Genomic DNA, 14,306 nt, shown 5'->3' with positions numbered 1-14,306 from the left:
TACCATACAAACCGTATCCAAAGTTTGTGTGTTGAAATAGCATTGCATTTTTTGTGCTTCACCTAAACATCGATTTCTAGCTTTGCTTCCTAAATTACTGTTGGTGCTTTAAAAACAATGAAATTGTGAAAGTCTCTTTCTTAAGGATAATATGAGTGAATTTGAAAAGCAGGCTGTCTTTAAGTGTGGTTAGCGCGTGTGTGTCCTCTACTGGAAAATAAACTGAAATTTCACTTGAAACTGCAATCCCTCCAATAAAGGAAAAGTGTGCTTTTTGAAAGACATACCGTATCTATTTGATGTGGCTGGAAGTCACTTGAGCATTAAAGTATCTGACTTAGCCCCTTTTAGGATATTCTACTTTCCTAGTATTTCAATTCCTCACCAGTAAACCAAGTAGATGGAAACATATTTCCCTCTCTTGGAAACGCAGGTTCGGAAGGAGTCACCCCAAGATGCCCCTCTTGTGGATTCTTTTCAGCCAAAGGTAACTGAGACCCTGTGAGCTCAAAAGGAACGTATACCCGCCCCTCTCCCACAGCTACCTGAGAGAATTGGGACTTGAGGCCTTTCCATGATAAGAGATGATCAGATATTACCTATGGTGGGGCCTATCTGTACGACAGGGCAAACTGCTAATTACAGAACCGCTGTTTCTTTTATTGTTCCACAGTGACCCTCTGAAGCCCTGGGGAGCCTGACCTCATCTGGAGCTTGAAATGCCACGTAGACAGCATCTCCGTTTCTGAAACTCCCATGCATATGGGGCTCCCGTGCATACATGTGTCATTAAATTTGGTTATTTTCTCCTGGTAACTGACCTCATACAGATTTAATTATTAGACCAGCCAAAAGAACTCAGAGGGTAGAGGAAAACAGAAACATTGTAAGGGTACTTCCCCTCCCACACACACAACTTTATACAAAATGTTCTGAGGACTCTTTTTTTTTTTAATTTAAAAAGTGGTAAAGCAATTACTCTTTGATTATTCCATGTTCTTTAGACTTCAAATGCACTTAAATTATTTAATCTACTACAAATATTGTAGACTCTTTTAATTTTCATTACAAATCTCCAATTCACTCCTTTTCCATTGTGTTTTTCTTGTTTGCCAAGCCAGCTGAATGTTCCCCCTTTATCATTCAAAACCTAACCCGGAATTACCTTTTCAAGAAGGATATGCTTCATGCAAAAGCTTTTGCACACACATAGAGGAACAGGACTGATTTATGGACAGTTCTTTAGCTTTACTTTAATTTTTCTTTTATTTTCATTGACAGTAATATTTTCTGGAGAGTACAATCAAGATAGTGTATTCATAGAAATAACATTAATAGAAGCTTGGTCATAAATGAGAACAGTCAGAATAACGACCTTCTTACCAAAGCATTCCACACAGAGAGATAACAGCACAATAAATAAAGGATTTGACATTTGTCACACAACAAATAAAATAGAATTGCAATAGCAAAAATGCAATTTTATAAATGTTCTTATACTAAATACAAAAGCAAAAATATAAAATCATGCACTGGAGACAAAAGCTAAAAGTGAATACTTAGAGCAAAAAAAAAAACATTGCCAAGATTAAAAAATGGTTCAAGTATTGTGAGAGGAGAGGGGAAGGTTCAAACAGAACGGTTCCAGAATAAATCGATTATATTTACTACCCCAGGAGGGATACCGACATAATTGTCTTTGTCCATTAATACGTCATGCTGCTGGAATACGCACTGTTATCCATTTACAGGACAGGTTCCATTTCCTCGGAGCACATCTCCTGTTACAGGGATGGAATGAAGCTCTTTGTTTACCTTGATTATAAATAGGCAATAATACTTTAGGAGAAATATTCTCAAGAACAGGCCAGTGTGATCTCCTGGAATAGCAGGGGCCTGGGATTTGGGAAAAAAAATGACTCTAGCCCTATTTTCATCACTGACTGTGAAAGAGACTGCCCAGCTCGGAAATAAAATTTCCCCTCGTCTTTCCATTTTGCTGTAACAGCTGAATTAATCCAACTAGCAGAGAGCAGTACAAATAATAACAACAATAATAAAATAGTTTAACATTTTTATTGGTGCTTAATTTAAAAAGCATTGAAAAAAGTTGGATCCCTTAATAGAAGTAAGAATTCTATGATGCTTTAGTGTGGGGTTGTGCCTACAGCGTAACCCTTTCTCCCCAAAGTAACTAATCTAAGCCCTGCCTTTGGATGTCAGGAGTGACTAGTGAGTACATGGGGACTGAACAGTGGCTACTTTCGACATGACTAGGAAAGACGTGTTTGTCATGGGAGTAAAAAAATAAAATTTGTCTGTTAAATTACACATAAATATAAGGTACAAATGTATTTTTAAAATACAGATTAAAATAATCACACTTGCATTGTGTACATACGAAAATACAGTATTTAATATTCAATATACACAGACACATTTATGATAAATGCAACGATTTGGCAATGCCCGTTCTTTCGGGGGGGTTCTCTGTCCCCTGTTTCCACACATATGGAAACAGAAGCGCTTCGCTCAAATCCCCTAGCTCTGGCGCACGTCTTGAAGCAGCTTGTTAATCTCGGCCACCAGCTCGCTGGCGTCCATGAGTTCGTGTTTCCCATCATTGAGGTGGTTGAGCACATTGTCGAAATCATCCTCTTCGTAGTTTTCGGGGATCTCCTCCATGGCCGGCAGCCACTTGGACGAGGGCTGCACGCCCGGGTGGGCGCCCAGGGCGGGCGCCGGGCTGGCCGCCGGGTTCTGGAAGTGCGTGCTGGCCGCCCAGGCCGCCACGCCCGGGGGGTAGCCCGTGGCCTTGGCCGGCAGAGGTCCCTTCCTGCGCTCCAGCGAGTTGGCCCGATCCGCCTCGCTGGCCTCGGCGAAGGTGTCCAGGGACGGGGGCAGGAGGCGCTGGAACACGCTGCTCATTTCCGAGAGCAGCGAGGACGTGCTTTTGTCCCCCGCGTCCTCCTCATTTGGGGAGTCCTTCCCAAAGGTGGAAAAACTCTTCTTCTTCTCACCCGAATCCACGGGCTGGGCCTCGTCCTCCAGGCTCGGGTGCGGGTGCTGCTGCTGCGGCTGTGCCGGGAACTCCTCCCCCGGGATGAACATGTTGCTCCGGTAGTCTGACGGCGAGGGCAGCGGCGGCATCCAGCACTGGTCCGAGTGCCCCAGCACCCTGCACTCCTCCGTGCACAGCCTCATGGCTGCGCGCCGGGGAAACAAGGGGTTCGTGGTTACACGCAGCACGACTCGGGGGGGTGGGGAAATGCATTTTATTAAAAATAAATAAATAAACATAGAATGAGACTGTTGAAACTACTGACCTGATACTAACCCATTAATGTACACATCTGATGAACCACAATTCTGGCTTTGGTGTGACTGTTAGTTTTATGCACCCAGCATATCTGGTTTGTTTTTTTTCTTGTTCATCAAAAAAGGAAAGGGGGACTCAGGATTCTTACTTGTCAGGAATATAATTTCTGCTACTCAGGTAACGGCAAAGGGATTGGTAACTTAAACACGAGAATGACTGAAAAAGAGGTAAGGTGTGGGTGGGAAGATACTTGCTGAACATAAATTCTAAAAACACCGGAACAGTAAGTGAAACCCATAGCTCTATAATGCTAACAGATAATCCTTGAGTAATGCCTTTGAGTAACTTTTCAAACAGTGGGGTCTATCTGACCTACTTTACTTTTAATGGGAGCATTGAGAATATAATAAGCTTTCAGGTCATTGTACTTCTTAATCTCTCTTAAAGGCAATCTGGGTTGTTTATGGACTTGTTATTTAAAATAGCAACGTAGATTATCCTCAACTACCAGGCATCTGTAGTTACTCCGTTAAGAAGCCTTCTTTTTAAAGATTTGAAATTCAAATAGGTGGAAAAACATGAAAAGATGAAGAACATGAAAAACCCATTCTTTCAGTTGTTATGATGCTTTTATTGGGATGTGAGTGGCCACACTCACAGAAATAATAGATGATATGAGAAAAGCAGAAAACTAAAGGGAAAAATCTCTAAAGTTAGGAAATACAATAGCTAAACTGCATAACAACCAGGAAATGCGAAGATATAAATTATACTCCAAAAATCATCCATCTCTCCCAGTGACAATTAGGTCTCTAATAACATAATTTTCATTTTAGAGCAAATCACAGAATACATAAAGTTTCAAGGAATTATATTTTAATGAAAACTGGATTGATATCAGCCATACCTACATATTTAGAGCTGATTCTATAGCTCTGGCTACTTAGGAAATATTTTTCTTTCTATGAAATTATTGCTAAAAAGAATGACTTTTGAACAATGCCAAATCCTCTGTCAGAGGAGACAAGTTGTCTATTGAGGATAGGGCTGCGTCCTTAGCACTAGGTGAAAGTGTCTGCAGAGAATTAGCCTTCATATATGTTTTATTTTTTAAAGATTTTATTCATTTATTTTCAGAGAGGGGAAGAGAAGGAGAAAGAGTAGGAGAAACAGCAATGTGTGGTTGCCTCTCGTATGCCGCCATATACCGGGGACCTGGCCTGCAACCCAGGCATGTGCCCTGACCAGGAATCAAACCGGCAACCCTTTAGTTCACAGGCTGGCACTCAATCCACTGAACCACACCAGCCAGGCCATGTATGTTTTCTAATCATCATGGAAATGCAACTCAGAACCGCAGTGAGATATCACCTCAAAGCTGTCAGGATGGCTGTTACAAAAAAAACAAAAAAATAACATGTTGAGAAGGATGAGAAGACACTGAAACCTCATACACTGTGTTGGAAATACAAAGTGGGTGGAGCCACTATGGAAAACAGAATGAAGTTTTCTCAAAAAATTAAAAATAGAACTGACATGTGAGCCAGCAGCCTCACTTCTGGATATTTATCCAGAAGAACGAGAGCAAATATTGTGAGTGGGGGAAAAAAGTCTGATTCTAGAAAAGCTAAAAATACAAAGTAGGTAGAGGAGATACAGAGACCATATGAATAGTGATCCCACAGGAATCACTGCGGGGTAGGAGAAAGAGGGCGAGCGTGGAGAATCCTTGTGCCATTTTGCTATGAAGAAAGGTTACGTTTAAATGAGGGAGGATGATTTTAGAGGAAAGGTATGCTTGGATGTACTGACTTCATGCATTATTACAACTTGGAAATGCCCACTATTGTTCGATTGCTGTGGACAAAACCAAAAGGAGTTGAGAGTAACTGGAATGCTTTAATAGCAATGAGGTCCTAAGCAGTGAAGTAACTATCAAAGTGGCAATGAATTTTTTCTTAATTGCCCAAGTCTCTGAAAATGTTGTCTGTCTCATGTCCTGTTACAAGGAAAGGTAACGGGCTGATTACACCTTCCATTCATTTTCTGGCCTTTTTAACTATGGGAAAGACTTAACTGTTCGATTGACTTTTTATTTTAATGTTTAGGGACATTAACCTTAGGGGAGAAATGTTGGGGGAGATTAAATAGGCTCCTAAGAATCCTAGGTATGACCACATTTCTAGAGCCTCAAATAGAATGAATATGTAACCAAAAATACAACCTGGGTGATGACAATGATAATTCATGTTCAAAAGTCATTTTTAGTCATATGTACTTTTAAAACAGAAAATGCTATTTTACAATTTCACAATAAATAAATGTGACTTTGACTCTAAAATAAGAACACAAAAACAAGAAAATCCAGAATATAAGAAAAATTGAAAAGGGAACACTCATGGAGAGAGGGATGGCAAAAAATAATGCGTATGGAAGCACACAGATGCAGAAGAGGGCATTTCTCCATTCATTTCACTGACATTTTCAATCTTTTCCCTGGAGACTGGACTATGTGCAACATTTTTAGTGCAGGCCTAAGTCAGTGCCACAGAGGTTCCACACCACGCCCCACGAACGTGGAGCTTGTTGGCGAGTGCTGCAAGCGGCCGATCCCTCCGTCCCTCCTTGAAAACACTACCAGGTTCTTTCCCCTGGGGAGGGGAGGATGTGAGGGAGACAGAGAACTCTCCTTTTCCACTACATGACTATCAATTCTGTTACTACCCTCTATGAATCTTACAGGCAGGGCAGGAAGCAAGCATGAAATACTAGAAGAAAAATGTGTGCCTAACTTCTACCAAGCCTGTAGTTAATGAGAGATCGAACGGTCGTGTCAGAAGAGCCTCTAACATACAAAGAGCTCTGACAGCTTCCTGCCCTCAAATGGTTTCAGATCGAGTTCTGAGTCAAGGGTGGCAAATGAGGCCACATGCCCAGTTAGAGTGCCAACGTACGACGCTGAGAGCATGCAAGAAAAGAGGATAGTGAACATGGAGGCTGAAATCGTTAAAGAGAAACCTGAAACTACATTTGAGAGGTGAATAGGATTTAGATAGACCCAGTGAAGAGAAGCAGGGTTTGTTTTTGGTTTTGTTTTTATTTTTTTAGTTAGAAAAACACATGAGCAAAGAATTGGTATGTTATAGGAAGAGGTGGCCCTGTCTATGGCAGAAGACACAAAAAAGCCAAAATTGAGAATTCATAAGCTAGGAGTCAATTTCATTGGCCTCAGAATGCCAAGATGTATGCTTCATCAGGTGTCGCCGGGCAACAAGTCAGTTACTGATTGATTTTAAATTTAAAAAATGCGCATTAAAATGTTATGAAAACTTGTTCAAACTCTATAAAGGAGTTAGCAAAGGGAGGAGCTACTACAGAGAGGATATTATCAGTTCATATGCTTGAGAGTAAAACCAACCGTGGAAGAAAGATCAGAACCAGGATACCAGCCATGAGAATGAAGAACGCAGAATGAATCATCACTGAGGACAGTCTGATGAAAAGTGGAATGAGCTGGGCCGGGAAGGAGCATCGCAAGAAACAAACTCAAAAGCCTTTCTGTTGCAAATCACCCTGGCACAGCCAGCGGCCTGGGAAAATGGGGATTGAGCAGGAGTAGATGAGGTTCAAAGGTGCATGAGTAAGGGGGAAACTATGTTGACAAACACAGGCTAACAGACAAAAATACATGTGATTTTGCTGCTCAGCAGGCAGGCTATGTCTGTGGGAATTAATAGAACGAATGACCAGAAATGACCCAGTTGGCAGGCAGTGCAACGTAACATAATCTATATTTGATCACAGTTTAATGCAGAAAAACAGTTGGAATAAGACACTTAAGCCCTAGAAATATGCATGCTTTCGGAAACTGTACTGATTTCTGTTAATGGCATTCAAATATGGACTTCGTTTTTGCCCTACTTGGGATATGTCCTGGGAATATAAGTTTTCAAAGCATGACGTTTATACCCGAATGTGCTGGCAGAAGCTGCCAGGGTGAAGAATTAACCAGAAAACTGGTGAAGTATCATCGGAATGATGGCTGTAATTAAAGGATAATTATATCTGTGTAATTATATCTGTGTAAATACTCAATATGCACATTTCATTCTATACTAGCCAAACATGAGTAAAGCTTAACATATTTTATGGGTCAGCTGTCTATATATCAACTGGTATTATTATTGATCATGTAAAGTCAGCCTCTAACATTAAAAAGGAACGTGACTTGGAAGAGTCTAAAGTCATTCACTAAACACTCACTAAAATCTAGGCTTTATGTCCACCCACTGTTTTACCAATGTCCTTCTTCTTTAACATTTTTTTTAACTTCATTTTTTAACTCAAGCACCAGAGACCTCTCCTGCCCTGAACATATCTAGTGTTGGTAACTTTGAAAATACAAGGAAGAGCGAAAGGAGAAGTCTTGATCTTTTCTTAAGAGTTAGACCATGATTAGCTGCTAGAATTAAACTTCAGAACTGGAAGGACTTTAGGCAATATTTAGGCCCACAAATTGCAAGGCAATGTAAGTAGGGGTAGTTTTCTCTTTTTAACTGGGCTGCCAAGTTAAAATGTCAATGAATAGACTTCACATAATTAGGAAAAAACACATAATGAAATATTGACATTGTGCCCATTAAGTGATTTTTCTGTTTTATAAAATAATGTCATTTGGGAAATCAGGTTGTTCCAAACTGGGGCCCAGTATTCAAAATTAGAGCTCTGTCAGTCATGGAAGAACAGGAATCCAGCCATTTCATTCATACACACATGCACACACACACACACTCTCATTTCATGGGTAAAAATAATGAAACTGATTCTCTTTCAGCAAGTTGTCTAAAGCCATATGCATCCCACAGATTTTCAGAGCTTTCTCTATAAATTGGCTGAGGAAATCTATGAATTCAAAACTAAAACAAGACAAAACACACCAAGGCACCATGGATGACCAAGCCAACCCTGCCTCTCATGTTTATGTGTCCCTTCATGTAAGGAGAAGCCCTTCCCATACACTCATCCTGCCAGAAATGCAGTCTCTATCAGTGTAAACACAATTAAATTAGCAGCATTTAACAGTGTCGTGGAGGGTAGTAAGACTCTAAAGTGAAGAATAAATATGCCTCTCAATCTATTTTTTCAAAGCATGTAACAACCTGTTACTTCAGATCATTACTACTGATCAAAGAGTATTTAGAGTGTGGGAATGGCTCAAATCTCACCTCTCGAATGGACAAATTGCCTATTTTGGACACATTTGAAACCTTTAGAAGCTTCGGTTTCTATAGCTCCCACTACTGTTCCCACCACCACCCATTACTACCTCCTATGCCCGTCCCTGGGAGAAGGACTGCAAGTGCAGAGCACCTCGACAGCCTGGAGCAACCATTGGGACGTTGTTGGCAACTAGGACAGTGACTGGAGCAAACATTGGGACGTTGTTGGCAACTAGGACAGTGACTGCGACGACCAGCACTAATCCTGCAGCAGCTACTGCCCCCACGTCTCCTACAGCTAAGAGAGCCAGCGTTTCTGGCCACTGACTTCTCCTGAATTTCCTTGGCCCTCTGAAGCTCCCTCATGTCTAGTTCCAAAACCCTCTTACTAATCTGCATTTAGAAAACAGATGTTTATGGACTCAGACAGGTAGTATCGCCTTCTTCCACCTTTCATTTACTGAACGGCAGTCACTTGATCAACATACAGTAGAATTTAGAAACACAAGTAGCCAAAGGAACATTGTGTGTTCCTAAGAGTTGATTTCATATTGCAGTCTTTAGTCAGAGGGTCGCTTCAATGGTGCAGTCAGTATTTTGCACAGTCGGTTCAGGGAGTTTCTCCTGCACAGTTAAGGAGAAGGGATTCTAAGGAAAAGGTGCCTCATAACTTCCTAAAATCTCCTGCATCCAGCTGTATACTCACAAATTCCTCTCCTGGACTCTGTTTCTCTTCCACTCTACTGCAGACATAAAATGAAAGGTGGCAAAAAAATGCTCTATGCAAACCACCTACAAAGATGTGTTCTCTCTCCTATTTTTAGTGGTTAAAGTATACCATTTCCTAGTGTATTTTAAGCTCTGCTTCTGCGAGTTGGTCTCCATCACAGGAAATGTGTCCTCCAAATTATAGTCCAGTTCACCACCATGCACCAAAACAGGCTGCTGAGTGAAAACAGCCACCCAGTAATTTTGTGAAGAGTTGCTCAGGAGCGTCCTGGGGCCACATGGCACAGGACAGTATGGGGGGTGTGGGGGGGTGGGGGGGGAGCAGTGTGGTTTCCTCTCCTCCTCCGCCCACTCCTTCCTCCCTGGCTTGTTAAGCTCTCACGCTTACTCCTTCTCTACCAACTGCTTAATAGGAATTCTAAGAAAACAACTGCGAAGTGTTTCAGGCTATGTTCATTGTTAATAGAGTGAGGATTACCTGGTACAGAGGACAAAGAGCATAGGAGCTGGGGAAGCCGTACACTTCACCGGTGTGGCAGATCTGAGCAACAAGGATGCATCTATCCCTCCCCCCCTTACCTGCCGGGATTCTTCCATCTGTCAGAAACAGGTCGCTGAATCCTTCGCCCAGCAGCCTGTCTATTGGAGAGTCTCGCCCTAAATCATAATCACTGTCTCCTGCTTCACTGTCACCACGGCCACTGTCTTTCAAGCTAAATTTGTCCATGTCTTGAAGGGCATATCTAGAAAGATAAATCAGGGAATGTATGTAGAGCGTTTATTCTTTAGCATCCATGTAATTTGAGACTGAATAGGCAACACAAGGGTGATTCATACCTATAGCTCCTAGAATATTTGTTTCCTCGAAAACTTGGCCTTGGCTGATATTGCCCCTGGTGAAGCATTGAAAGAAGCTGAGAGACCTGCTGGAAACCAAAGAGACAGAACTGATTCCTGGAAACAAAACCCCCAGTCCTCCCGAGCTGTTGGCAAGGAAACATGAGGACCAGGCTCCCTGTTTTTCAAAGGCTCAGCTCTGTGCTGAGCTGTGGCAGCCCCAGCCGCTGGCCACTCATGGCAGTGAGTGCACACCAGAGAGACCTGAGCAGTCTTACACAGCTGAGGGTTTTTTTTTTTTTCCTTTTTGAAAGGGGACTCCTTTATAAATAATAGGTTGATTTCCTTTATTTTATAGTTCTGAGGAGAGTGATTGGTTATAAAAACACAAAGAAAATGCTCTAAAATACAACATTCTAACACATGTAAGTAAAAATAACCTCAGAAAAATTCCCAAAGCTGAACAAACAACATGCATTGAGATAGGATTCTGCAGACCAGAGGGGGTTTGTTTGTTTGTTTGTTTGGGCTCTTTTTTTAAGTAGAGACCAGACCTCTGATAATACTGCAAACCCCTTCATATTTGGCTCCCAGTATCTTAATCTGGGAAGTATGGGGATTCTAATCAGATGGTCCGTTGTAAGCTTCACATTTATTTTTCAATATTCTCCATAGTACATGCAAGTAAATTCTTTAAGAAAAACTTAACACAGTGTGCTCAGGCCTATACACTTGCTACATACACACAATGTAACTCGCACCTTACTTTATTTGCCTATTGTTAGTACTGTTACTCCTCAGTTGCAAAACCGAGCCCTTAACACAACTTCTTAGCAGCTACTCTGTGAGGGAAATGGTGCAGTGCACGATCTTACCTCAACTGCAGGAGTGGCATGGGTGAGTTCTAACGAGAAATTTTCTGGCACGTGGTTCGACGAGATTGTCACCAAACTGTTGAGGGACTGGTGACTGTTGTGACTCTGCCGGCTGCCCATCTGCCCTCTTTCTAAGGTGGGGGATGAAGACGGAGATGACCTGTGATGAGATCGGATGGGGAGAGTGCCGTTCATGGTAGGCACCAAGGTGATGTCTCCCTTGTGGATCTGCCGGGACGGTCTTTTGGGGTGGTGCTGGTACGTGGACTCTGCTACCCTGCAGTTGTACGATCTCGTGTCTTTCTTGTCTCGGTTACACCGAGTTGCAAACAGCACCATAATAATCAGCAACACTGCACAGATTGCTCCTAAGGAAATGATTATAATCATGGAGACATCCAGAGATTCTTGGCTCACTGAGGTCATCGCCGTGCTTGTCACTGACTCTGCGGAGTCCAGGACCACACATCTCAGAAGGACTTTGGTATGCAGCTGGGGGTTGCCTTTGTCCTGGATGAGGACCGAGAGCTCCCACTCCGAGTGGGGGGCCGACTCCATGCTCACATTGGTGTGGATGTCACATGACCGTGGATCAATGATAAAGACAGTATCCTCGTTACCTGCTACTATGGAGCAGCTGAGTTCAGCATTCGCACCGGAGTCTCTGTCAATTGCCCTTATTCTGGTGACATGGAAGCCACTTTCAGCCCCTTTGGGGATGGAGATTTCTGCAGTATTGTTGCGCAGTGCAGGCCCTATGACCACAGGGACGTTGTCATTTTCATCAATGATGGTGAGCACGACTGTGGTATTGCTTACAAGTTGCTTTGGACTTCCTCCATCTCTTGCTTCAACCACAAAAGTTATCTGACTCACTTCTTCATGATCAAAGATTCTGAGGGCATAGATGTGCCCATTCGATGGGTCAATGGTAACGTAGGTAGTTATGGAGCTTCCCAAGATAAAACTCTCCAAAATAGTATATGTAACTTGCCCATTTTCCCCATCATCGGGATCGGTGGCTGTGACCGCAGTGATAAATGCCCCGGGCGAGTTATTCTCTGAGATTGCTAATTCATACCGACTTCTCTGGAAGTGGGGAGGGTTGTCATTTATATCACTGATTTGAACAGTAAAATGCTTTACTGTGGAGAGACTGGGTGTCCCCTTGTCCTCAGCAATCACGGTCAAACTGTATTCAGATCTTTTTTCTCTATCCAGTGTGGCATTTGTCAGGATTAAATAGTTGTTTTCATAACTCTGCTGAAGTTTAAAGTGACCGTGTCCATGAAGCTTACAAACTATTTCTCCATTCAGCCCAGAGTCCTTGTCCTGAACCCTGACCAAAGCAACAAATGAATCAACAGGATCCCCTTCAAAAATATAAGATATTTCCTCTTTCCCAGGGTACATGAGATTTATGCTAATTTCAGGTTTATTGTCATTAACATCCACAACCTTAATTATAATTTTGCAATGAGCTGGGATTGAATTTGGTCCCATATCTTGAGCCTGCACGTCAATCTCATAGGACTTAGTGATTTCGTAATCCACTTGCTTGAAAAGAGTCAAATGTCCTCTCTCTGAATCAATTTTAAAAGTCTCTATAATTTTGGGAGACACATGACTGCTGAAGGAATACACAATTTTCCCATTGGCGCCCTCATCTGGATCCGTGGCATTCAGATCTAGGAGCAGAGTGCCAATGGGGGAGTTTTCTAAGAGTTGTATTATATAAGACGGCTGCTCAAAAACCGGGCTGTTGTCATTGGAATCAGAAATGCTGATTTTCAGTATGGATGAGCCAGTCCTCTGAGGCACCCCCATGTCTGAGGCAGTGAGCCGAAGCTCGTAGCTGGACTTCAGCTCCCGGTCCAGCTCTCTGACCACTATGAGTTCTGCATACTTGGCTCCATCAGTCCTGGTCCGAACCTCAATATTAAAGAAATCATTGGCAGAGAGAGAGTACGTGTGGAGGGAATTTTCCCCGACATCTGGATCAAATGCACTGTCCAGAGGGATCCGAGTTCCAACTGCTGCACTCTCTGAGATCTCAATGGGGATGAGAGATCTTGAAAACTGAGGGGCATTGTCATTAATATCCAGCACCTCGACTTCAATATGGAAAAGCTGCAGATGCTCCGTGGGCAGAGTGATCACATCGAACTCTATGGAACAGTTCAAGTTTTTCTGGCACAGCTGCTCCCGGTCAATTTTCGCCCCTATGCTGATTTCCCCATTATCCTCATTCACTACGAGGAGAGGAGAATTTCCCCTCGGCATGGCTCGAAAACGCACAGTGGAAGGATAAGGTAGCTTCACTAAAACATCAGCCACATCCTCTGATAGTCTTGCAATTACTGATCCAACCCTCTGCTCCTCGTAAATCCTGTATTTCAAATTCTTGCCCAATACAGCGGAGTTGAAAGATACCACCAGGAGTGCAACAACAAATCTAAAGTGCATCTTAGCATTCGTTTGGTACATCGGTCGGTTTACGAGGTTCCTCTCACAACGCAACTTAAAACAGCAAAGCAATTCCCCCAACTTCCTTTGGCAACTTAAAGCTAAGCTACATTTGGTACTTGCAACTTGAAAGCGCCTCTTAATAACACAGCAGCAATTAACGGCTCGCAAACTTTAGTTTTATACACACCGTGTCACGACTTCCAGATATCATCGGCATGGAGTCCAACAACCCTCGCGCCTTTGCTTGGCTGTCTGTCCGCTTTGCAGGCAGAATCTGCTCGTCACCGCCGCGGTTCCCCCTGCCTGTCGTCGGAATCCATGCAGGGCAGGGTGCCGGCAGGGTCTGCGGTGGCTCCTTCCCAGCGACTCTCGCTCCCTTTCTCTCTGCTCGGCTGCAGACTAAACACCCGTGATTGCTGCTGACTCCAGTCTAAAATCTGTACAACTTCACTTCAACTCAGACAAAGCGCTCTGGCCCGGCGTGTGTTGAACGGCTTCCAGCCAATCAGCGGGCTTCCAAATCAAAAGCTGATGGAGTCCCCAAAGCCAGGGCGGGCAACGGAGGAGGGCGGGGGACCCAGAGGAGGAAGACCGGGGCTGGGGGAACGGGAGAGAGCCGAGGGTGGGAAGCAGCCCAGGACTGCACCTCCCCTCGCCCTCCGAGCCCCTCCTCTCCACCGCCCCCCCTCCCCCCGCCTCCCGCATTCACTTTCTCTGAGCGTGCCACGACAAAGGGGAGACAAATTACAGAAGAAAAAACTTTAAATCAACTTCTGGTCGCCTGTATTTATATGGCATTTTAAATTGTACTGGTTTTCTTAATTGCCCTTTCTACTTCTACAAACATGTAATCATCTT

The 14,306-nt window shown here is 43.2% G+C and overlaps 1 protein-coding gene across 2 annotated transcripts; it reads right to left on the bottom strand.

The window, feature by feature from the left end:
• Window positions 1–1,247: 1,247 nt before the first annotated feature.
• PCDH18 (protocadherin 18) lies at window positions 1,248–13,986 on the bottom strand. Of its 2 annotated transcripts, none has more exons than XM_037058513.1 (4): window positions 10,980–13,986; window positions 10,105–10,193; window positions 9,847–10,010; window positions 1,248–3,206 (listed from the first exon to the last, which is right to left on the bottom strand). In XM_037058513.1, the coding sequence occupies exons 1-4, from the start codon at window positions 13,464–13,466 to the stop codon at window positions 2,542–2,544; spliced, it is 3,405 nt and encodes a 1,134-aa protein (XP_036914408.1). In that variant the 5' UTR covers window positions 13,467–13,986; the 3' UTR covers window positions 1,248–2,541. The 2 variants fall into 2 exon arrangements, with proteins under 2 accessions (XP_036914408.1, XP_036914409.1); XM_037058514.1 differs by having other exon boundaries at window positions 10,105–10,190; window positions 10,980–13,985.
• Window positions 13,987–14,306: the final 320 nt, after the last annotated feature.

This window comes from Sturnira hondurensis, unplaced genomic scaffold (genome assembly GCF_014824575.4).
Source record: "Sturnira hondurensis isolate 20B ecotype Veracruz unplaced genomic scaffold, ASM1482457v3 Scaffold0010128, whole genome shotgun sequence".
Classification (NCBI taxonomy): domain Eukaryota; kingdom Metazoa; phylum Chordata; class Mammalia; order Chiroptera; family Phyllostomidae; genus Sturnira; species Sturnira hondurensis.
Note: the sequence above shows the minus strand (reverse complement) of the source record. Positions and strands in the feature narration are given on the sequence as shown.

Coding starts and splice junctions, on each gene's coding strand:
- PCDH18 (XM_037058513.1), bottom strand. CDS start 13,466: ATGTACCAAACGAATGCTAAGATGCACTTTAGATTTGTTGTTGCACTC. Junction 10,194..10,979: donor ATGCCACTCCTGCAGTTGAG/GTAAGATCGTGC, acceptor TTTGGTTTCCAG/CAGGTCTCTCAGCTTCTTTC. Junction 10,011..10,104: donor AAATATTCTAGGAGCTATAG/GTATGAATCACC, acceptor TTATCTTTCTAG/ATATGCCCTTCAAGACATGG.